The following is a 26061-nucleotide window of genomic DNA, read 5'->3' as shown; positions in this document are numbered from 1 at the left end:
AGTTAAACCTTTTATTCCTTAAAGGGGCACTATGGTGAAAAATTGTAAAATTTAAAATATGTGCAAACGTAAACAAATAGGAAGTACGTTTTTAAAATGAGCCATAAATGACTTTTCTACTATGTTGCTGTCACTTACAGTAGGTGGCAGAAATCTGACAGAAGTGACAGGTTTTTGACTAGTCCATCTCTTCATAGGGGATTCTCAGCAAGGCTTTTATTCTTTATAAAGATATTCCCTAAAAAGGATTTAAACAATGATACTGGCCAGCTTCCCTGCTTGCTACACAGATTTTTGGCAGTTGGACAGAGCAACTGCCATTCACTAAGTGCTTTTGAATGTAAATGAATCCCCTATAAAGAGATGGACTAGTCCAAAACCTGTCACTTCTGTCAGATTTTTACTACCTACTGTAAGTGACAGGAACTTAGGAGAAAAGAAATGTATGGCTCATTTTACCCTGGGAAAAATGTACTACTTATCTGTTTACATTTGCACATTTATAAAATTTTACAACTTTTTCCCCATAGTGCCCCTTTAAAAAGCGTGAAGTTTTACACCTACAAACCCAATTGGGTACCTGCCTCTTTAAATCCAACCCCCCCCCACTCCCCGCCTAGTAAGCATGTGTTACCCTAACACACACTTTCTCTCAGTCTGCAGTGATCACAAACAGTGTAGGAAAAAATATGGGCCCAGTAAAAAAAAAAAGTATACTACTTCATCTAAATAGTACGCCTAAACAAAAAGGGAGAATCCGCAGCACCACGTCAATGATGTATAGCTCCTTTATTGTTAAAATAACAAAGAGATAGCCATAACAGCTGTTATGGATATCTCGTTGTTATTTTAACAATAAAAGAGTGGAGCTGTGGATTCTTCGTGTTGGACTTCATTTGACTCACTAAGGGCTATTGAGTCTATCCACTTAAGCACACGACTGTCCTCATTTGGGTGTTTGTCCACCTGGTCTCTAAATAAAAAGGGATGCATGAAAAATGCCTCATATAAAGTGCAATTCGTTATCCAGAGCACATGGAAGCCGTAATGTGGCATGAATCAGAGTCCCTCCAAAGAATAGTCCTGCTCCAACAAATGCACCTTGTGAATAAAGCAGACTGCAGGATTGTCTATAACAATGTCCACAGACACACTGCGAGGTTAACTGATTTAATTGTTCACATGAGCGCTATCGCGCCAGAGCCTTATGGTGATATATATACGTTCCTACATTACCACTCCTGTGGGAGAAATGGCTGTAATGGTGGCGGTAACCTTCGTCTCAATCCTCACTACTCTCATCCGGCCAGTTTCACAGAGACAAGTGTAGCTGCAGTCGTGACTGTTGGAACGCAGCCGCCAGGAAACCTGAAGTGCCCTCTGATAGGGTACGTAAACGTGCTTGGTCAGAGTGACGTCACTATGCACTTGAAAGAATGATTGGCTATCCGTGTATCATGTAGTGTATGTATCAAAGTCTAGAGGGAAGCCAATTAACTTATTTGTATGGTTTTGTGATGTGGGAGGAGTGCCCATAGAAAACCAACGCAGACACGGGGAGAACATAAAACTGCAGATAGTGCCCTGGTTTGCGATTCGAACCAGGGACCCAGCGCTGCAAGGCGAGAGTGGTAACCGCTACACCACCGCCCTGCCCTGCCTGACGTTGTACAGTGCCTACACTCAGATTAAGTACAAGTCTGCAGTATCAAAGGAAGAACAACCATCGACTCAATTGTGGTGACGTCACGTGCGTAAACGTTCTTTGCTTGCTTATCAAGTTAAAATTTTATAAAAATGTTTGCTTGTCTTGCAAAGCGCTCATAAACCAAGTTTCTTTCAATCCAAGGTTTTATTGTAATTACAGGTCCTTCTCAAAAAATTTGCATATTGTGACAAAGGTCATTTTCTGTAATGTACTGATAAACATTAGACTTTCATATATTTTAGATTCATTACACACAACTGAAGTAGTTCAAGCCTTTTATTGTTTTAATATTGATGATTTTGGCACCCAGCTCATGAAAACCCAAAATTCCTATCTCAAAAAATTAGCATATTTCATCCGACCAATTAAAAAAAATTGTTTTTAAAAAAAAAAATTAACCTTAAAATAATTATGTTCAGTTATGCACTCAATACTTGGTCGGGAATCCTTTTGCAGAAATTACTGCTTCAATGCGGCGTGGCATGGAGGCAATCAGCCTGTGGCACTGCTCAGGTGTTGTGGAGGCCCAGGATGCTTAGATAGCGGCCAGAGTGTTGGGTCTTGCGTCTCTCAACTTTCTCTTTGCAATATCCCACAGGTTCTCTATTGGGTTCAGGTCAGGAGAATTGGCAGGCCAATTGAGCACAGTAATACCATGGTCAGTAAACCATTTACCAGTAGTTTTGGCACTGTGAGCAGGTGCCAGGTCGTGCTGAAAAATGAAATCTTCACCTCCATAAAGCTTTTCAGCAGATGGAAGCATGAAGTGCTCCAAAATCTCCTAGCTAGCTGCATTGGCCCTGCCCTTGATAAAACACAGTGGACCAGCAGCTTTCCATCTGCTGAAAAGCTTTATGGAGATGAAGATTTCATTTTTCAGCACGACCTGGCACCTGCTCACAGTGCCAAAACCCCTGGTAAATGGTTTACTGACCATGGTATTACTGTGCTCAATTGGCCTGCCAACTCTCCTGACCTGAACCCCATAGAGAATCTGACCACTGAGCAACAGTCCAGTGCTGCTTCTCTGTAGCCCAGGTCAGGGGCTTCTGTCACTGTTTCTGGTTCTGGTTCAAAAGGGGCTTGACCTGGGGAATGCGACACCTGTAGCCCATTTCCTGCACACGCCTGTACATGGTGGCTCTGGATGTTTCTACTCCAGACTCTGTCCACTGCTTCCGCAGGTCCCCCAAGGTCTGCATCGATCCTTCCCCACAATCTTCCTCAGGGTCCGGTCACCTCTTCTCGTTGTGCAGCGTTTTCTGCCACACTTTTTCCTTTCCACAGACTTCCCACTGAGGTGCCTTGATACAGCACTCAGGGAACAGCCTTTCGCTCAGAAATTTCTTTCTGTGTCTTACCCTCTTGCTTGAGGGTGTCAATGATGGCCTTCTGGACAGCAGTCAGGTCGGCAGTCTTAAGGCTCATACACACATCAGACTATAGTCTTTGGAAAATGAAAGATCACAGACCAATCTTACCATCTTCCATGTATGAGAGCCATACCTTCACAGTCTTTTCTATGGAGCTGAACTCCCCATCAGAAAAAAATCTTTGCAAGATGCTGTACACACAGATGCTGTACAGACACAAAAGATCAGTATCTGCAAAAGATCTGTTCCTGCCAAAGATCCGTTCCTGCAAATTGCATTCATAGTCTATGAGATCTGCAGATCATCATACTCACCTTGTTTAACTGACATTCATCTGCAGATCTGAAAATCCATCCTGGTGGATCTGATCTGCAGATGAATGTCTGTTAAACAAGGTGTGTATGATGATCTGCAGATATCATAGACTATGAATGGATTTTGCAGGAACGGATCTTTTGTAGGAACTGATCTTTTGCAGATACTGATCTTTTGAATGTCTACAGCATCTTTGTGTGCAGCATCTTGCAAAGATTTCTATCTGATGAGGAGTTCAGCTCAATAGAATAGACTGTGTAGGTATGGCTCTCATACTACATGGAAGGGGGTAAAATTGGTCTGTGGTCTTTCATTTTCCAAAGACTATGGTCTGATGTGTGTATGTGGCCTTACCCATGATTGCGGTTTTGAGTAATGAACCAGGCTGGGAGTTTTTAAAAACCTAAGGAATCTTTTGCAGGTGTTTAGCGTTAATTAGTTGATTCAGATGATTAGGTTAATAGCTCATTTAGAGAACCTTTTCATGATATGCTAATTTTTTGAGATAGGAATTTTGGGTTTTCATGAGCTGTATGCCAAAATCATCAATCTTAAAACAATAAAAGGCTTGGACTACTTCAGCTGTGTGTAATGAATCTAAAATATATGAAAGTCTAATGTTTATCAGTACATTACCGAAAATAATGAACTTTATCACAATATGCAAATTTTTTGAGACAGACCTGTATATCATTTAAATGAGGACTTTGACCATGTGACCAGATTGATGGTTGATCAGTCTAGGTGTGTGGCTGTTTTATTAATATTGTTGGTATTCAAATTCGGGATTTTGAATTCGGAAACCCAAACTTGCGCTTCACAGTTCACTTCACTTGACCCTGATACTTCCTCCTTCAGGATTGGAAGAAGGAAGCATAGTAGTCATATGAAGTGCGTTATGCAGCACAAGTAAGTGACCTCTCCATGACCCTCTCCACCAGTCAGGAGCTGAAGTTCAGAGCTCCGGATAATTGGGGTCTCCAGATTCGATAACCTGAATTCGAATTTCAACACTCTTTATTACAACTGAAATGTCTTGGAATTAATTATAGAGGCCTAACAAGATACCAATGAATACATTTGACTAATTTCCTAATGCTTTATCTTCAAACAGGCTTGACAAGCACGTTCAGAGAAGCCAATTTGTTTCACCGGGAAGTCTCAGCTGCTTGTTTTTGCTGGAAACCATTCATTGAAGATTTCTGAGTAACGAGATTACATCCTAGTTTCATTAATGGCAAGTGCATTAACAATGGAAAACAAGGTGGGGAGGGCTTACATGCCAAAGACAGATGAGGAGGCTGCCACTGAAACAGAATCTGAGTATAGTGCCTCTAGTGGTGAGGAGGACTCTCCGCATGAATTGGATTTGAAGATGCAAAAGACACCACGTAGAAGAAAACGCTTCTCCTGCTCAGAATGTGGCAAACACTTTTCCTGTTATAGAAAGTTTGAGATTCACCAGAGAATTCACACAGGAGAGCGTCCTTACAAGTGTTCCGAGTGTGGGAAATGCTTCATTCAAAAACAGCACCTTCAATACCATCAGCGTACCCATACTGGTGTGAAGCCTTATCAATGTAATGAGTGCAAAAAGAGTTTTTGTAGCCCCCAGGCTCTTTCATACCATGAGAAACTGCACAGTGGAGAAAAACCTTTCCCATGTTCAGAGTGTGATAAGGCATACAAGAGTATAACAACGCTCAAGATTCATCAGAGGTCTCATACAGGGGTCAAACCTTATCCATGTTCTGAGTGTGATAGAAGATTCCCTACGAAAAACCAACTAAGGTCACACCAACTGGTTCATACTGGAGAGAAAGCATTTGAGTGTCCCAAGTGTGGGAAATGTTTCTCTACAAAGGGACATCTTGAAAGCCACAAGATCACCCATATTGGAGAAACACCCTTCAAATGTTCAGAGTGCGGGAAAAGTTACAGAAGTAAAAGATACCTTCTTGTCCATACAAAGAGAGTCCACATAGGAGAAAAAACATTTGCTTGCTTTGAATGTGGCCAATCCTTTTTTTTAAGTACTGACCTGGCCAAACATGAGATGATCCACACTAAATTAGAAAAATGCGAACAAGAGCATTCTAAACGCATTCGGACTAAGAAAGAAGACTATGTGTGTTCAGAGTGCGGCAAGCAGTTCAATTCAAAGGGCCGCCTATTGCAGCATGAGAGAGTACACACTGGAGAGAAACCTTTCCAGTGCCAAGAGTGTGGGAAAGGGTTTTCTCAGAAGAGCGCCATGATAAACCACCAGCTGAGGGCTCACTTGAAGGAGAAGGCTTTTCAGTGCTTGGAGTGTAACAAGACATTTGTTGATAAGACAGAACTGAAAGTACATGAAAGAACTCACACAGGAGAAAAACCTTTCACCTGTTCAGAGTGTGGGAAAGGATTCCGCATCAAACAAAGTCTGACAGCTCATCAAAGAAGGCATACCGGAGAAAAGCCTTTTGCTTGCCTAGATTGCGGGCAGATGTTTTCCGACATAGGCAAACTTGTCAGACACAGAAACATGCATACTATGCCCTATGTGTGCTCACAATGTGGGAAAGCCTTTGGCCGAAAGGATCAGCTCGATTCCCATCAGAGGACCCACACAGGCGAAAAACCTTTTATGTGTTCAGAATGTGGCAAAGCCTACAAGGATAAGGCTCCCCTGCGTATGCACCTGAAGATTCACACCCAGGAAAGACCATTTCCCTGTTCTGAGTGTGGGAAGAGTTTCTACACGAGGGCTGACCTCATCAAGCATCAGATGATTCACAGTGACGAGAGGCCATTTCCTTGCTTGGAATGTGACAAACGGTTTAGAGATAACAAGTCTCTTGTTTTACATCAACGTAGCCACACTGGAGAGAAGCCCTTTGAATGTCGGGAATGTGGAAAACGTTTCTCAAGTAGTGGTAATCGTTCTGGGCATGAGAAAAGACATGCGGGTAAAAAGTCTTAAGTAGGAAGACAAGACGGTCCTGTTCTCAGTCTGGTCTGGCAATGAGACAATGGAGAAATGTATCTATAGAGTGTGCTTTCAGTTCTTCCAGTAAAGCAATAATGTATTCAACCTACAATATTCAAGATATGTTTCAACAGCTGATTGTTCAGTTATAAGATGTGTGATTTAATCAGAATAAAGGTCAGAGTATGGAGAACTGGACATTAAAGGGGACCTGACATGATGACATAAATATAGGTACATTTAGTACTAGTCCTACTAGGAAATTGTATGAAGTCCCTTTCTGTTTTCCTGTACAGCAAGTGTTAGAAACGAGTTATGTTATCTATGTAAATGAGATGGTGAAACAGAAAGTCGACTTAAAGAGGAACTGTTATGAAAATCTTAAATTTAAAACACATACAATTAAGAAGTTCTTTGTTTTCCAGAGTAAAATGAGCCATAAATTACTTTTCTCCCATGTTGCTGTCACTTACAGTAAGTGTTTAGAAATCTGACATTTACTGACAAGTTTTGGACAAGTCCATCTCTCCATAGGGGATTCTCAGCATGGCCTTGATTATTTATAAAGACATTCCCTGAAAAAAATTTATACAAAGATGCTGGCCAGCCTCCGTGTTTGCTGCACACTTTTGGCAGTTGGACGGAGCAACTGCAATTCACTTCTTATTTGTATATGTTAACATGTATTTCAAATTTTAAGATTTTCGTGAAAGAGGTCCTTTAAGCACAATGTCTTGAAAAGTTAATATATGGCAAAACGCTTTTATCTTCCTGAGTAAACAATGCTGATAAGGTTTTAAAGCATGTACACACTTTAGATCAGGTGTGCCTGATTGAGTGACGATCTACCTGTATATCGCAAAGGACTTCATGGTGGATCCCAACCACACTACATTTTCAGTTCTGTATATACAATTGTGCTCCTAAAATTGTACATATATAGATAATTTTAACTTGCTAATTTTTAAAGTAGCTCACAAGCCGAAAAAGTGTGGGCATCTATGCTTTAGATTAATATGTGCTGAAGGGATCGGCTCTTGATCCCTCAGGCAACAGATTGTGGCCGAGGCTGTACAGACATGTAAGTAGCCTGCAGGCTAGTGACATGCCCTGTTATTATGGGGGGTGTTGGAGGGACAACTTACATAGTTATATAGTTATTTTGGTTGAAAAAAGACATACGTCCATCGAGTCCAACCAGTCCAACTTGTGGTGCACGGTAGAGTAAGAGGGGTAAGGAGAGGGATCAAAAGCATTGGGCTTTGCTCAGACGTGATAGGCCGGATCCCTTGCCAATCCATCAGGGAGGATCCAGGACTGCTGTAGACACACTACATTCTTGCCCAAGGGGGTCTTTGTAAAGGCCCTTTCACATGTGCAGTTGCTAGACAGTGAAAAGCCTGTTGAACTCTCACAACTGCTTACTGCTGCCTGGTAACTGCTCACTACTGCTTGGTAACTGCTCGCTGCTGCCAGGTAACTGCTTGGTGAGCACACAGTTCTACTGCCCTTGTGAAAAGGCACATTGGCTGAGCCCCCCCCCCCCCATATATGTTATCAGTGCTGTGTGACAGAATCTGATTTATGGCTCCAGACCACCAAGTCCTCCTGTGCTGAAATAATAACTAGCATAACACCATTAAGGGGGCACTGTGACAAAAACTATAACATTTACAATACATATGTATACATATATACGATGGACATTTGTTTCAGAGAAAAAATTCACTGTGAATGACTTTATTTCTATTTAACTCTCACTTATAGTAAATGTTTTTTTTGTCTGATAGTTCTCAACCCCCCATGCTTAGGTACACATGATACAATTTTCTGACAGATTTACTGTCATATCGACTATTTCCAATAGGTCTAATCTGATTTCCGATTGACTTTCCGATCAATTCTCCATAGCAGTGGATGGAATATCCGTTGGAAATCAGATCGGTCCAGTTGGAAATAGTTGATCTGACAGTAAATCCGTCAGAAAATTGTCTCGTGTGTACCTAGCATTAGACTACAGCAGACATCTATAGATGGTCTGTGTTTTTGCATCCATACACGAGAGATGTCTAAAGGCATTTTATCAATGCTGGGAATACATGATGAGTTTTTTGGAAGGGCATATTTACTTTGCGGTCGCGGTCGATCTCCAATCATTTTTCAGATCAATTTCCATTCATGCCTATGAGAAAATCGATCAGAAAAACGATCAAAACCAGATCGGACCTGTTGGAAATTATCCATCAAACCATCTATCTGCCGAAAAAACTCATGCTGTATTCCCAGCATAAAAAACTTCTGTCACCTGCAGCGGGAGTCCATAGACATTTCTGTGTCCCATATTCCTTTGCCACGGACGTCTAAAAGGCATTTTGTACAAAGTTTGGGCTCGGTGGCAACTTTCTACTTTACTTGAAATATGCAAATAGTTCTAAGTTGATGCATAATTATGCAAATCTATGTAGCTTGTAAATGGACCAATCAAGGGCTTTCACTGCAAGATTTGATTAGTTCCGTTTTACTTGAAAGATTTTCATAACAATTAGCATAATTCTGTATCATAATAAATATCATCCTTTTCAATCATCTCATATTTTTTTGTGCCTCAATGACATTCCTAGTGATCAATAGGGACATTTAATAAACACAATGCAAACATTAGCTGCTTGTCTAGGGTCAATTTGTAACTGACAGGTTTTGGAGCAGTCCTTTTCCTCATGGGAAATTCTTAGTGTTTTCCTTTATTTTAAAAGCACTTCACTGGTAAGGATCTCTACAAAGATGCCAGCCTACTCGCTTACACATTGTTCTGGTGGTTGGACTGAGCAACTACAATTAGTACTTTAAGGGGCCCATACACTGGTCGATTTCACCCATCGATCAATTGATTCTATGGAATCGATCGATCATAAGTCTATTCTATAAAATCTATCGATTGATCGATTTGCGTCCGGTTTTGATCGATTTGATCTACCCAACAGGATGGAAAATCTATGTTGATTTGCTGCTGGCAGCAGATCGATGGCCCATAGAGTTGCTTTGTCCAATAATGCATTTATAACAATTTCCAATAGATTTCTGAAATCTATTGGAAATCTGTTCCTAGTGTGTGGCACACATTAGATTCCTGTCAGATTCGACTTGACAAACATCTAAAATCTATCTGATGGTTGAATCGGCTGCAAATCTATAAGTGTATGGCCACCTTTAGAGAACCCTGATAATCCCCCATGAGGAAAAGGCCTGGTCTAGTTCCTGACAATAAGAGGTCAGAGCCATCAGTTATGTGACCACTTCTCAGAAATAAAGTCATTTACAGTGCATACTTTGGAAAAATGTACATCTTATACATATGAATTTAAAATTTTATTTTTTTGTCATATAGCTCCTTTTAACCAGCTCACCACTGAGGAGTTTTCCCCCTTATGGACCAGAGCAATTATCACCTTTCAGCACTCCTCCCTTTCATTCACCAATTACTTTATCACTACTTATCACAATGAAATTATCTATATATCATATATATTGTTTTTGGGTTTTTTTTGCCATCACTTAGGCTTTCCTTGAATTATTTTATCCCAAATGCATTTTAACAGGAATAATAAAAAGAAAATGGAAAAAAAATCATTTCTCAGTTTTCGGCCATTATAGTCTTAAAATAAAACATGCTGCTGTGGATAAAAGCCACACATTTTATTTGCTCATTTGTCCCGGTTATTACAACTATTACGCTTAAATTATGTCCCTAGTACAATGTATGGTGACAATATTTTATTTGGAAATAAATAATAATAATAATACCTTTTTTTTGTATAGCGCTTTTCTCCTGTCGGACTCAAAGCGCTTGCGAGGTAGCCACTAGAGCGCACTCAGTATGCAGTAGCGGTGTTAGGGAGTCTTGCCCAAAGAACTCCTTACTGAATTACTGGCTTACTGAACAGGCCGAGCCGAGATTCGAACCCAGGTCTCCTGTGTCAGAGGCAGAGCCCTTAACCAGTACACCATCCAGCCACAATAAAGGTGTATTCAGTTTTGCATCTGTCACTAATTACAAGCCCTTATGTGCAAAAAAATGTCAGTAATATACCCTTGTGACATACATATTAAAAAAAAAAAAAAAAAAGGTTAAGACCCTAAGGTAACTATTTATGTATTTTTTTTTTAAATACAAATATTTTATTTTGGGAACTATGGGAAAGTAAGGGAAGTAATGGGTTAATTGATGGGAAAGGAAAGTATTAGCATGTAATGTATTGTATTAGGGTGTAATACACCTTCCGGTTACAGGACGACTTTAGCCTAAAGTCGTCAGGTCTGCTTCCCACTTCCGTGTATAGCGTTATTACTGCAGCCGACGTGAGAGTCCTGCTCATGCGCGGTTCAAGCTTAGAGATGACACGTAGCCGGCCGGCTTAATGGCGCTATACACGGAAGCAGGAAGCAGCCCTGACGACTTCAGGCAGAAATTGTCCTAGGACCAGGGAAGGAGCCAGGAGGACGTGCGGGGCCCTTTCGGCCTACAGTGGGCTGGAGGAAGCCCCAGGTAAGTGTAAATTTTGTTTTTATCACCTGCTCAGGGTCCATTTAAGAACATGACACTGTCATTATAGCTGCACATTCCACCTGGCAGAAGTGCTGTGTCTGTTTTCCCATATGGGATATTACCGTGGGACACACATGAGACAGCCAAAAGATGGTGCAAGCGATGTCCAGCCAAATGCAATAGCAAAGAGGAAACAAGGCTTAAAGGACAACTATCGATTACGCAACTTATTTTTAACTTGAGCAACTTTTTTAACCAGTTCCAGATCCTTGGTATGTATATACACGCCCCTGTGTACTTCACTTGCAGCTCAGGGGTGTATATATGCACTCTGTTTACTTACTGCCGCCATTCGCAATCGTCACGTCACACCTGTTCGCTTTCACTGCAGTGTCGTCTTTCTGTGATCAGGGAATGGGAAACAGCTGTTCCCAAACCCGATCACTGTGCCTGTGATGAATGAAAGCTATGTCAGTGAAACGCAGCTCTTTACTCTTTACCTAGAGCTCCTTTATCTGATGTACCCTCTTCATTCAGGGCTCCATTATCTGATGTACCCTCTTCATTCAGATCCCCATTATCTGATGTACCCTCTTCTTTCAGAGCTCCATTATCTGATGTACCCTCTTCATCTAGAGCTCCATTATCTGATGTACCCTCTTCATACAGAGCTCCATTATCTGATGTACCCTTTTTACCCAGAGCTCTGTTATCTGATGAATCCTCTTTACCCTGCCTCACTATCTGATGTACCCTCTTTACCCAGAGCTCCTTTATCTGATGTACCCTCTTTACCTAGAACTCCATTATCTGATGTACCCTCTTTTCCCAGAGCTCCATTATCTGATGTACCATCTTCATTCAGATCTCCATTATCTGATCTACCTTCTTCATCCAGAGCTCCATTATCTGATGTACCCTCTTTACCCAGAGCTCCATTATCTGATGTACCCTCTTCATCTAGAGCTCCATTATCTGATGTACCCTCTTCATACAGAGCTCCATTATCTGATGTACCCTTTTTACCCAGAGCTCTGTTATCTGATGAATCCTCTTTACCCTGCCTCACTATCTGATGTACCCTCTTTACCCAGAGCTCCATTATCTGATGTACCCTCTTTAGCCAGAGCTCCATTATCTGATGTACCCTTTTTACGCAGATCCCCCTGGCCTGATGTACCCTCTTTATCCAGAGCTCAATTATCTGATATACTGATCACTGCTACTGTATGTAGCCTTTATTTCATGTGCCTGCAGGGGTGAGGTAAGTCAGTGCTTCTTGTTGTCTGCCATGGCTGTGTGTGTCTTCCAGGTCATTAAGCACAGAGTGGAAAGTTGCCCAAGGTGCTCAATCAGGGCACTGTGTTATATAAGTAATAAGAATAATTAATATATATATAAATATATTGACTGATATGGATCCTATCAATGAAGTATTTATTCATTAATAGTCAAGTCGACTATAGATATACAGTATATATCAGTCAGGCAGTCAGTTGCCCATAGACATTGCCTGATGAGTACTAATGCCTAAATAGTGTGAACCCGCGTGTAATCTAATGTCATTACAAATACAGCTGCTCTGTGAGGGCCTCAGAGGTTGTCTAATAGAATATTGGGAGCAACAACACCATGAAGTCCAAAGAACACACCAGACAGGTCAGGTATAAAGTTATTGAGACATTTAAAGCAGGCTTAGGCTAGAAAATGATTTCCAAAGCCTTGAACATCCCACGGAGCACTGTTCAAGCGATCATTCAGAAATGGAAGGAGTATGGCACAACTGTAAACCTACCAAGACAAGGCCATCCACCTAAACTCACAGGCCGAACAAGGAGAGCGCTAATCAGAAATGCAGTCATGAGGCCCATGGTGACTCTGGACGAGCTGCAGAGATCTACAGCTCAGGTGGGGGAATTTGTCCATAGGACAACTATTATTCGTGCACTGCACAAAGTTGGCCTTTATGGAAGAGTGGCAAGAAGAAAGACATTGTTAACAGAAAAGCATAAGAAGTCCCGTTTGAAGTTTGCCACAAGCCATGTGGGGACACAGCAAACGTGGAAGAAGGTGCTTTGGTCAGATGAGACCAAAAGGGAACATTTTGGCCACAATGCAAAACGCTATGTGTGACGGAAAACTAAACACTGTACATTACTCTGAATATACCATCCCCACTGTCAAATGTGGTGGCAGCATCATGCTCTGGAGGTGCTTCTCTTCAGCAGGGACAGGGAAGCTGGTCAGAGTTGATGGGAAGATGGATGGAGCCAAATACAGGCCAATCTTGGAAGAAAACCTTGTGGAGTCTGCAAAAGACTTGAGACTGGGGCGGAGGTTCACCTTACAGCAGGATAACGACCCTAAACATTAAGCCAGGGCAACAATGGAATGGTTTAAAACAAAACATATCTATGTGTTAGAATGGCCCAGTCAAAGTCTAGATGTTAGAATGGCCCAGTCAAAGTCTAGATCTAAATCCAATCGAGAATCTGTGGCAAGATCTGAAAACTGCTGTTCACAAACGCAGTCCATCTAATCTGACTGAGCTGGAGCTGTTTTGCAAAGAGGAATGGGCAAGGATTTCAGTCTCTAGATGTGCAAAGCTGGTAGAGGCATACCCTAAAAGACTGGCAGCTGTAATTGCAGCAAAAGGTGGTTCTACAAAGTATTGACTCAGGGGGGCCGAATAATTACGCACACCCCACTTTGCAGTTAGTTATTTGTAAAAAATGTTTGGGATCATGTATGATTTTCATTCCACTTCTCACGTGTACACCACTTTGTATTGGTCTTTCATGTGGCATTCCAATAAAATTGATTCATGTTTGTGGCAGTAATGTGACAAAATGTGGAAAACTTCAAGGGGGCCGAATACTTTTGCAAGCCACTGTGTGTGTATATGTATGTATGTGTATATATATATATATATATATATATATATATATATATATATATATAAAATAGTCCTCGTTGAAGGTTTCAAGAGACTGGTCAGAGCATTTTCTTTCCCAGTGTGATTTGACAGAAGGGCTGTCCAGCTATTTCAGTAAAGGAATGTGACCTTTTGTGAAGAAAGGAGGAGATAGCAGAAGCAGTTGTTGGCTACAATCAAATTGCTGCGCTTGGAGAGGTATTACTATTATGAAAGAAAATTAAGAAAGAGACTCTTTGGTACTATTACAAAGTATAATGTATTTAGTATCATTGTGAATATGTTTCTAGTGGGATCAGCAGATGCTATTTAGAATAGAAGTAGTGTATGAAGAATAATATGTAAAATGAAAGTTCCTAAAATGGAATGATGCCCAGTTAGAGAAGGCTGGATTTTTATCAACTGTTCCTTATTTAAAGGACTACTGTGTGTGTGTGTGTGTGTGTGTGTGGGGGGGGGGGGGGGGCTTCTAATGGTCCCCAGCAGACATCCAGTGCCTGCGCAGCCACTCACCGATACTCCAGCCCCGCCGTTCACTTCTGGAATATTCGACTTTAAAGTCAGAAAACCACTGTGCCTGTACGGCTGTGTCCTAACTCCCGCTGATGTCACCAGGAGCGTACTTCGCAGGCACAGACCAAACTGGGCCTGCGCAATACACTCCTGGTAACATTAGTGGGAGGGAGGGTGCAGCTGAGCAGGCGCAGTGGTTTTCCGACTTTAAAGTCAGAAATTCCAGAAGTGAACCGGAGGCGGGGCCCAGAGCATCGGCCAGTAGCTGCATGGGCACTGGATGTCTGCAGGGGACCGTTAGAAGCTACGGGTAAGTTCAACTCATTTTCCCCCGACCCACGTACAGTAGTCCTTTAACTGAGTAGAAGGAGGAGACTCGGACACACGCATTCTCACACATCCACAACAGATGCTGTCATCCCTTCACTGACATTTTGCGTGTCACCTGCATACACAGAAGACTCAACTATTATATTTTTAATCTTTTATTGTTTGAAATTACTTATAACTATTATTTGGCTTTTGAAGAATTGTAATAGTTGACTTTATATTATGATGAAATAGTGAGTATTAAACCTCACTTATTTAAAAAACCTTTTCAGTCTACTATTTTTCGATTACTATCAAGACGCATGTACTGAAAATATTGCTTATGAACCTTCAACTTATTTCACACCGCCATCAGAAGTATCTGTTCCCCATACTGGGCCCCCTCATTACCCTCTGCCCCCCCCCCCCCGCACCCAATCACAATCTGATAGGTAGATTGTAACAGCAGGCGGATACAACTCACATGGCATGCAGGCAGACTGGGGCAGAGAGATGCAGAGCAGAATGATCGGAGGGAGCAGAGAAGAGAGGAGTCCAACACTGGAATCAGGTGAGTTGTTTCACAGACATGCCATGTCGATCTGCAATTGAAGAGGTGAGGGGACTGCATTATCACAGCTGGGCCACTATTCAGGCCCCAGAGATAGGGCCGGCCCCATACAGCGTCATTGACTGTACCACCCTGTTGGCAGCCCTGTGCTCAATCACTACACATCTGAGAAAAAAATACAGCATGGAGGTCCCCCACTGAAGGAACAGTAGCCTCACCCCCATAAGCCATAGTGGCTAAGAAGTAGAGAGAGACCCTCCGAAGAGTGTTCATCTTCCTCAAGATCTTCTGCTAAGCTGACATATTGCTATAAGTTCCACCTGGGCAACTCAGGCCATCTGTAACCCGGAAATACTAGGCTGTGCATATGCTGTATGTCTGATCCGCCCACATGTAGCTGCGCGCCCTGAAGTCTGCATTCCCGCATGCACACTGTGACGCCGGGCGACGCCCAGTCGGCCAAAACGCGATTGCGGTCGGTTAGCGACGCAGATCGTTAAACCATGATTTGATGTGTAGTATCCCTCTGCCTAGGAACAGCTGGGGGATTTGTCTTGGCTGAGTGAAAGCCTGGGGGGAGGTGTTAATTAGCTTGGACATATTCCCTGTGGAAGGCAGAATAACCTGGAGGCATTAACTCCCCTTTCTGTTCTGGGAACCAGGTGACACCTAGATGTTAATTAGCCAGCAAAGAGCCCACTCTGCCTTTTGGGAAAAGACAGGATGAGCTCTGTCACATGAGCCCCACTGGCCGTGAACACGCAAAACCGTCCAATCCGATTCTAGCACACAGATTGAGAGCTATGGACAGAATCTGCGTAGAATTGGCGGAGTTTGAGCGTCACGACGCAGTAGGGAGCCTGTGAGGTTACGAAAATACACTTTTACTCCAACCCAGGGGTAGATTTGCCACCATCTCTGTTTTCTATCAGCCCAGAGAAAACTGCTAACTGGCTATAGACCTGTGAAACAAACAACCGGTTAAAACTGTGCAATTCCTATCTATCTATCAAAACAGTAGCGTCCCTTCGGAAGTTTAGGTCTCGTCTGTGTATACTGAATAGAAGGTTTTACTGAGAGGTAAAGACCTTTTAAAAAGCCTTTATTTGTTACAATATAAATAATTAATATATACAGACAATCGTGAACAATTAAACGATGAGAGACAGTGATAACACAGTACATAAAAGAAAAAGGGATAAAAAGAACGAATACTTATGATTCTGTGGAAAGTCCGTTCGGGAAAAGACAAAGTTCCTTTGTTGCAGTTAGTTCGCAATATGGCCGAACCACATGGCCGTTGCTCCGCCTGCAAGATGGCCACTGCTATTTCCCCAAGCAGTGGCAGTCTTTTCGGTATGATGGAAAGTGGGGGAATCGGCTGGGGGTCCTCATGCAATCAGTTTTGAGCACTGACATTTCTGGGCGGAGTCTCAAGCTCAGCCCAGGGGCGTGTCAGGCAGTGAGTTCTCAGGGGAGGAACTTCCAGCCATCCACAAAATATGTCCAATTTCATACCCCGCCGGGGTTTTGTCGCACATGCAAACCGATTTCATATTCAGATTGGGCTGAGAATACACGTTCATAGGACATCAAACTTGCAATATTTGGGGCGCACGGGGACCCCATTATTCATATCTCAGCCCCTGCTCGGGTTACCTGGCTATGTCTAGTATCACCATATTCTACAGAATTAGGGAAACAAAATTATGTAATTTTCATATTCCTCCCATGGATGGTATTTGCAAAATGTGACAAAGTTATCAACACCATGCATTCCATACTCAGTCTAGTCGGTGCCGTCAAGACTGGGAGGAATGTAGGTGTCAATAGACCTCATGCTGTGCTAGCTTCCCCTGTTGAATAGACTCTGTTGGTATTTCAGCTCTGCCCAATTAGCACATTAGTGTCACCAGAGCTTTTCCGGGAGCCTTAACAGGATTTCTTGCTAAACCAGGTTGCTTTAGCCATATGCTAACGCAGGCCCATTCAGCCCTCATGGCAAAAGGGGGGGGAAGGCAGGAAGGAAAAACTTCTATTTTAAAAATAAAGAATGTCAGTTTTCCGATCACGGTTGCGATCGGACAATCGGCCGCGAATCCTCGGACGACTGGGCGTCGCCCGGCGTCACACCTCCCCCTTCCCGAGCTCTGCTCAGGGAGGTGTCAACAGGACGCCTTCCGTAGCAGCTATTGGCGCTGTTGGGTCGGGTTCCCCCTGACACCGCGACAGCCCATCAGCGTTTTGGTGTCGGCTGCCTGCTTTGTGTTGGATCGTAAAGTCGTACTGCTGCAATGACAGGCTCCACCGTAGGAGCTTGCCGTTGGTTCCAGCAGTACGGTTTAGCCAACTCAGGGGATTGTGATCAGTGACGATCGTGAAGGAGCGGCCGTACAGATACGACTGCAGTTTCTGTAGGGCCCACACGATCGCCAGGCACTCCTTTTCAGTTGTGGAGTAGGCTACCTCTCGGGGCAGGAGCTTCCGGCTCAGGTAGAGGATAGGGTGTTCATCCCCCTTTCCATCCACCTGGCTGAGGACTGCGCCGAGACCGTAGTCAGAGGCATCGGTTTGCACCACAAACCGACGACTGAAGTCTGGGGCCTGAAGCACAGGGGCGCTTGCGAGGGCCTGCTTCAAGGCCTGGAAGGCATTCTCGCAAGCGGGGGTCCAGCTAACAACCTTGGGGTGCTTCTTGCTAGTGGCATCGGTCAGGGGCTTCGCCAGTGTACTATAGGCGGGAACAAATTTCCTATAGTAGCCGGCGGTCCCCAGGAACGCCTGGACCTGCTTTTTCGTGATAGGTCGAGGCCATGCCAGGATGGCGTCCACCTTTCCCGTGTCAGGTTTCAGGGTGTTACCCCCCACCCGGTGACCTAAGTACTGCACCTCGGTCATGCCAATCTGACACTTACTCGGTTTAACCGTCAGATTGGCCATGGCCAGCCTCTCTAGTACCTGGGACAGGTGTTTGAGGTGTTCTTCCCAGGTGGGGCTGAACACCGCAATGTCATCCAGATACGCTACAGCGAACCCTTGCATTCCCTCTAGCAGGTCGTTCACGGCCCGCTGAAACGTGGCGGGGGCGTTCTTCATCCCAAAGGGCATCATCGTGAACTCGAAGAGGCCGAAAGGGGTGATGAAGGCCGACTTTTGCCTCGCGTCAGGTGCAAGTGGTATCTGCCAATACCCCCGGCTCAGATCCATGATTGATAGGTACCTGGCTGATGCCAGTGTATCTAGCAGCTCATCAATGCGAGGCATGGGGTAGGCGTCTGTAGTGGTGATGGCGTTCAGTTTCCTGTAGTCTACGCAGAACCGAGTTGTCTGGTCCTTCTTGGGGACCAGGACAACAGGGGCTGCCCAGGCACTACTGGACTTTTGAACCACCCCTAACTCCAGCATCTCCCTCACCTCCTTCTGCATGTCCGCCTGTACCTCGGGAGAGACACGGTAAGCGGATTGCCTGATGGGGGGATGGGTACCTGTATCTACCCCATGCACCGCCATACTGGTCCGCCCCGGGATACCGGAGAAGGTGTGCTGGTACTGGCCCAGCACCTTCTGTAACTGCTCTTGCTGGGCTGAGGCGAGCTGTGGATTGACGTTTAGGTCGCCGTCCACATCTCGTACGTCAGCCAGCAGGTCTATCAGGGGGTCTGCCTCTCCCTGCTCTAACCGGCTGCACACTGGCAGCGCATACTGGGTCCTGTCATGGTGGGCCTTCAGCATGTTTACATGAAAGCTCTTCTGCTTCCTGCCCCCCATGTTCACTAGATACGTCAGATGGTTTAACCGCTGCACTACAGTAAAAGGCCCCTCCCAGGCTGCTTGCAGCTTGTTCTGCCTCACGGGAAGAAGGGCATATACCTTGTCACCCACATCAAATGACCGCTCTCCAGCAGTGCGGTCGTACCATGCTTTTTGTTTGGCCTGAGCCTGGGCCAGGTTGTTGGTCACTACTGCGGACAGGGACTCCATTTTGTCCCTGAACTTGAGGACGTAATCGACCACGGAGACATCAGTGGGGTCGCCCTTGCCCTCCCATGTCTCCCGCATCAATTGTAAGGGTCCTCGGACATTCCTCCCATACAGGAGTTCAAACGGGGAAAACCCGGTTGACTCCTGCGGCACCTCCCTGTACGCAAACAACAGATGAGGCAGGTATCGTTCCCAGTCCCCACCTTGCGACTCCACAAACGTGGTCAGCATTTGCTTCAGCGTCCCGTTGAACCGTTCACACAGTCCATTGGTCTGCGGGTGGTAGGGACTGGAGACAATGTGCGTCATGTGTATCTTTTTGCACAGGGCCTCCATGAGTTCGGACATAAACTGGGATCCCTGATCGGAGAGCATCTCCGCAGGGAACCCGACTCGGGAGAAAATGTTAAGTAGCGCGTCTGCTACCTTGTCCGCCCTCAGGGAGGAAAGCGCCATGGCCTCAGGATAGCGGGTGGCGTAATCCACCACCGTCAGGATGTACCTTTTGCCACTGCTGCTGGGAGTGGGCAATGGTCCAATTATGTCGACTGCCACTCTGTGAAAGGGTTCACCTATGATTGGCAGTGGACACAAGGGAGCCTTGCGGGGGTTCCCAGCCCGTTTTACCTTTTGGCAAACAGTACATGAGCGGCAATAGTTGGTCACATCGATCCGCATCCTGGGCCAGTAGAAATGACCCTGGATACGGTCAAGTGTCTTGTGGATTCCCAAGTGCCCTGCCAGGGGAATGTCATGTGCGGACTTCAGCACATGCCCCCGGAAGGCACTGGGTACCACAAGCAACTTGGTACCCACACTTGTTTCACCTTCGGTGGGCTGTACAGGCTCGCTGTACAGCTTACCACCTTCCCAATATACCTTGAAGGTATCTTCATTCGTGAGGGGCTCCGAAGCCTGTCTTCTGAGTGCCTCGAGGCTAGGGTCAGTCTGGAGTGCTTGCACAAATGCAGCACTCTCGCTCTCAGCCAGCTGGCCCGTGGCATATGCAGTTAGTGGCTGAAGGCTACCATCCCTGTGGTCAGAGGAGGGGGAGGAGGCCGGAACCTCTTCCACCTGCTCTGAGCCCAGGTTCTGAGCAGCGCGGCTGCGTGTTACTGCCAGTACAGGTACACCTTCAGACTGGCACATACTGGCATTACTCACATCCTGGCTGCATGCATGAATTACAGTGACAGGTACAACAACATTTTCATCACAAACAATCGGTATATCAAACACAGGTACCTGTGACACAGGTACTATTGGACTCGGTACCCCTGGACTGGGCACATTCAACCCACCTCCCCCCTGTTCTTGCCCCTTGGTGCAAAGTACCTTAGTGTGGGCGGAGAGTCCGTCTCCCTCCTGGCAGTCTGAGGGGCTTGGGGCAGGTTCATAATAGGACACAAGCTTGCCCAGGTCGGTCCCCAACAAAACTGGGACCGGCAGTTGGTCCAGGACCCCAACAACCTTCTCTTGAACCCCCACCCCCCAATCGATGGACACCCGAGCCTGGGGAATGCGAGAAAGAGTGCCCCCCACTCCAGTGAGGGTAAGGTATTTGTCAGGGAGGATATTTTCCGTCGGGACCAGGTGCGCACGCACCAGGGTGACATCCGCTCCAGTGTCGCGGAAACCGGTAACAAGCTGGTCGTTCACTGTAACCAGCTGGTGGTTGCTCGTAGCGGAGTGGATCCCTCTCCCACCTGCGAACATGACGTTGTTGGGTGTTCCCGGCTGGGGTGCGCTGGCTGGCGGCAGTTGCCGTGGGCGAGGTGTAGGTGGTGCAGGAGCTGGCGCTGTCTGCCTCCGCTCCGGGCAGTTAAACTTCATGTGTCCGGGCTTGCGGCAAAAGTGACAGGTGATGCCCTCTGTTACTGCAGGCCTGGACGCAGCAGCTGCGCTGGAGGGCCTCTGGGGCGCACGGCTCACAGAGGTAGGAGAGTCTGCAAAATTGTGGGACTGACCTCCTCTCCAGCTAGATGGGGCAGTCCTGCGGGTCTCCGGCACCCTGGTCGTTGCAAAGGTCTCAGCGAGGTCTGCAGCGACCGTCGCTGACGCCGGTCGGCGCTCCAGCACAAACTGGCGTACATCAGCCGGGCAAATGTTCAGAAACTGCTCCAGGACGATTAAGTCCTCCAGGACACCGTAAGACCCTTTAGTGAGGCCTAGCGTCCACTGGCGGAGTGTGGTGAGCAGACTGCTGACCACATCTTGATAAGAATCAGTAGATTTTTTCTGCCAGGACCTGAACCTTTTCCGGTAGGCTTCTGGCGTCAGCTGGTACTTAGTGATTATAGCCTCCTTTATAGCGGTATAATCATTGTCCTTTTCCACAGGCAGCTCTGAGAAAGCATCAAGCGCTTTGTAGCGCAGCAAGGGTGTCAGATGTCTGGCCCACTGGTCTTGGGACAGACGATACTGACGGCAGGCCTTTTCAAAAGACCTCAAAAACAAGTCAATGTCAGTGTCTTTTTCGATAATAGCAAATTTAAATTTTGCACTTACTGGAGCGGCAGTCCCTTCAGCAGGGAGGCTGGGCGTTGAACTCCGGCTGGCTTGCTGCACTTTCGCCATGTTCAGCTCATGCTGTCGTCTCTCCCGCGCCTCTGCAGATTGGCGTTCCTCTCGCTTTTGCTCCGCCATGTACTGCAGGTACTTGTCCACATCAGTTTCCATCAGCTTTTGCAATGCCTGCTGCATTACTGGATCAACATAACTGGACAGTCCAGTACTGGCCGGTTCCAGGCGAGTACTTTCAGGGGTTCTGGGGTCGGGGATCACACTGACAGCCTCCTGCGTATCTGTTGCCGCATTGCCCGCGGGTTGCTCAACCTCGGTACGCACAGGATCTTCAGTCTCTGGTTCCCCTCGACTTGCGTTAGATGAGCCGGTGTCCTCCACAGTGGACACCTCCAGCGTCCGCAGATTCTGGCTATCCCATCGGTACAAGTCCGTTATCAGGTCCTGCTGTTTCTTGCCGCGGATGTCCATGCCTCTCGCCTCGCACAGACTCTGCAGGTCGGATAGGACCATGACCTTGTAATTCCCGGACATTTCCATGCCAAATAAAAGAAAACTTAGGGGAGGGGTACTGGTTACACAGTCTCTCTGTATATATGAAAAATATATTGCACTCAGTCACTACCAACGAATTAGTTCGTTTCTCGATAGGGCTAATTCGATAGCCCTACCTGAGATACTATCAGCACACACAGATCCCAAACGCTGCCGACCACTGTCACATGAGCCCCACTGGCCGTGAACACGCAAAACCGTCCAATCCGATTCTAGCACACAGATTGAGAGCTATGGACGCAATCTGCGTAGAATTGGCGGAGTTTGAGCGTCACGACGCAGTAGGGAGCCTGTGAGGTTACGAAAATACACTTTTACTCCAACCCAGGGGTAGATTTGCCACCATCTCTGTTTTCTATCAGCCCAGAGAAAACTGCTAACTGGCTATAGACCTGTGAAACAAACAACCGGTTAAAACTGTGCAATTCCTATCTATCTATCAAAACAGTAGCGTCCCTTCGGAAGTTTAGGTCTCGTCTGTGTATACTGAATAGAAGGTTTTACTGAGAGGTAAAGACCTTTTAAAAAGCCTTTATTTGTTACAATATAAATAATTAATATATACAGACAATCGTGAACAATTAAACGATGAGAGACAGTGATAACACAGTACATAAAAGAAAAAGGGATAAAAAGAACGAATACTTATGATTCTGTGGAAAGTCCGTTCGGGAAAAGACAAAGTTCCTTTGTTGCAGTTAGTTCGCAATATGGCCGAACCACATGGCCGTTGCTCCGCCTGCAAGATGGCCACTGCTATTTCCCCAAGCAGTGGCAGTCTTTTCGGTATGATGGAAAGTGGGGGAATCGGCTGGGGGTCCTCATGCAATCAGTTTTGAGCACTGACATTTCTGGGCGGAGTCTCAAGCTCAGCCCAGGGGCGTGTCAGGCAGTGAGTTCTCAGGGGAGGAACTTCCAGCCATCCACAAAATATGTCCAATTTCATACCCCGCCGGGGTTTTGTCGCACATGCAAACCGATTTCATATTCAGATTGGGCTGAGAATACACGTTCATAGGACATCAAACTTGCAATATTTGGGGCGCACGGGGACCCCATTATTCATATCTCAGCCCCTGCTCGGGTTACCTGGCTATGTCTAGTATCACCATATTCTACAGAATTAGGGAAACAAAATTATGTAATTTTCATATTCCTCCCATGGATGGTATTTGCAAAATGTGACAAAGTTATCAACACCATGCATTCCATACTCAGTCTAGTCGGTGCCGTCAAGACTGGGAGGAATGTAGGTGTCAATAGACCTCATGCTGTGCTAGCTTCCCCTGTTGAATAGACTCTGTTGGTATTTCAGCTCTGCCCAATTAGCACATTAGTGTCACCAGAGCTTTTCCGGGAGCCTTAACAGGATTTCTTGCTAAACCAGGTTGCTTTAGCCATATGCTAACGCAGGCCCATTCAGCCCTCATGGCAAAAGGGGGGGGAAGGCAGGAAGGAAAAACTTCTATTTTAAAAATAAAGAATGTCAGTTTTCCGATCACGGTTGCGATCGGACAATCGGCCGCGAATCCTCGGACGACTGGGCGTCGCCCGGCGTCACAAGCTCACAGCAGGGGGCTATTCAAAAACCTGCTTTGCCCTAGACTGGCCGGAGCCATATAGGCAGAATAAGAAAGCATGGAGTTTAGGATTTTGAGCATGTTTAAGCAATACCGTTCAGGAGAGAAATGTGAAAGTTATATCATTCTGCTGGTCCGGATCTTGTGAGTATTTTGATATTAAATTTGGGCCACTGGCCTAACCAGAACTCTGGGAATTCCACCGTTTTTTAACCGGGCATGCAAACATGCCCAAGTTTGATATATTAATCGGTAGGTTCTGGGGATCGAGAATATGTAATTATTATTTGTGTGCCGGCCGCGCAGGTCTGTCTAGAGAAGTGTCAGGGTTATGAGGGCTTGTGGAGGCCCCTGCCCCAGATGTGATTACCATAGTCCGGCCTGGGGGCCGACTCTGGAAGCCCGCCTTTGAACTCAGCTCCATTAAAAGTGAATGAGCTGCCCGGGCAAATTATTCCTCCATTTTCCATCTTCCTGAACAAACGGCCACCATGAGGAACAAGTGGTGGCCATCTTGCTGGAACTGAACAAAGGACATCCTCCATGTTGTGTGGATTTTAAATCTTGCTGAACTTTGAGTTCATCTCTGGAACAAAGAACTTTGCGAACTTGAAACAGTTTTGCTTGGACTTGATGATTTTCCCACAAAAGGACATATTTCCACAAACCCTAAGTATTTTCTCCCTTTTATTTTTCATACTGGCTATTACTGTTTTAATAATTGTTAATTTTAATAATTGTCTGTATATATTAATTATTTATATTTCTTTCAATAAACCGACGCTATCGTCAGTTGTTGTTCTAGCTACCCTACTATCTCACAGGCTCCCTTCTGGTTTGTCTGCGGTTTGTCCCAACGGTTCCTGCGCATTGACTGCGACCAGAGTTCGCACGATCCGTGCGCTGGCACCGTTTGGAAGGCTATTTGCGGTCTGACCACCAGGGCTCCTGTAGCAGCGGTGGGATCTGTGTTGTGCTGAAAGTATCTAAGATAGCAAAACAAACTAATTAGTTGGTGTAGCTGGAAGGCAAAACCCTCTGACATATCTGGTGAACATGGAAGGCAATATATTTTTTTTATATATACAGAGAGACTGTGTAGCCAGTACCCCTCCCCAAAAGTTTTATTTTATTTGGCGTGGAAGATCCTAGGCGTACAGAGGTTGAGCATCCTGTGGGCCCTGTTGCAACAGTTACGCCAGAGACTGTCAGTGTGGAGCCAATCCCAGAGTTTCTGAAAGTACTCGCCCGGAAACGGCCAGTACTGGACTGTCCATTTGTACTGATCCGCTAATGCAGCAGGCATTACGGCAGCTGATGGAGACGGACCTGGACAAGTACCTGCAGTACACGCGAGAGGAACGCCAATCTGCAGAACGCCACGCGGAGAGGGATGCCGCTGAGCGAGAACGGGAGCGCCAACGACAGCATGAGCTAAACATGGCAAAAGTGCAACAGGCCAGCCGGAGTTCTTCGCCCAGCCTCCCTGCTGAAGGAGCTGCACCACCCGTAAGTGCAAAATTTAAATTTGCTAATATTGAAAAAGACACAGACATTGACTTGTTTTTGCGATTTTTTTTGAAAAAGCATGCCGTCAGTATCGTCTGTCCCAAGACCAGTGGGCCAGACATCTGACACCTTTGCTGTGCTACAAAGTGCTTGATGCTTTCGCAGAGTTGCCTGCGGAGAAAGATAATGATTATGCCGCTATAAAAGACGCTATCATTACTAAATACCAGCTGACGCCAGAAGCCTATCGCAAAAAGTTCAGGGCCTGGCAGAAAAAGTCTTCTGATTCGTACCGAGATGTGGTCAGCAGCTTGCTCACCACACTCCGCCAGTGGACTCTAGGCCTCACCAAAGGGTCTTATGATGTCCTGGAGGACTTGATAGTCCTAGAACAATTTCTGAACATTTGCCCTGCTGATGTACGACAATTTGTGCTAGAGCGCAAGCCGGCGTCAGCAACTGTCGCTGCAGACCTCGCTGAGACTTTTGCGACTACCCGGGTGCCTGATGCACGCAGAACCGCACCATCCAGCTGGAGGGGAGGTCAGTCCAATACTCTGGCAGACTCTCCTGCCCCTGTGAGCCGTCAGCCACCGAGGCCACCCAGCGCAGCTGCTGCACCCAGGCCTGCAGCCCCTGGAGAGGTCACCTGTCACTACTGCCGCCAGCCCGGAC

General features: G+C 45.7%; 1 protein-coding gene and 1 long non-coding RNA gene across 4 annotated transcripts in view; one reads left to right on the top strand and one right to left on the bottom strand.

The window, feature by feature from the left end:
- The window catches only part of LOC137534538 (zinc finger protein 84-like), a 38416-nt gene extending 31779 nt beyond the window's left edge, over positions 1-6637 (top strand). For both annotated transcript variants that reach the window (XM_068256080.1, XM_068256081.1), the window contains exon 2: positions 4511-6637. In XM_068256080.1, coding sequence (XP_068112181.1) covers positions 4631-6361 — 1731 coding nt within the window. In that variant the 5' untranslated portion in view covers positions 4511-4630 and the 3' untranslated portion in view covers positions 6362-6637. The remainder of the gene's footprint in view (positions 1-4510) is intronic.
- Positions 1-26061, bottom strand: part of LOC137534542 (uncharacterized) — a 233382-nt gene that overhangs the window by 17657 nt on the left and 189664 nt on the right. The gene's annotated exons all lie outside the window — the stretch shown is intronic.

Source organism: Hyperolius riggenbachi, chromosome 10, assembly GCF_040937935.1.
Source record: "Hyperolius riggenbachi isolate aHypRig1 chromosome 10, aHypRig1.pri, whole genome shotgun sequence".
Classification (NCBI taxonomy): Eukaryota; Metazoa; Chordata; class Amphibia; order Anura; family Hyperoliidae; genus Hyperolius; species Hyperolius riggenbachi.
This window is presented reverse-complemented; position numbering and strand designations above follow the sequence as displayed.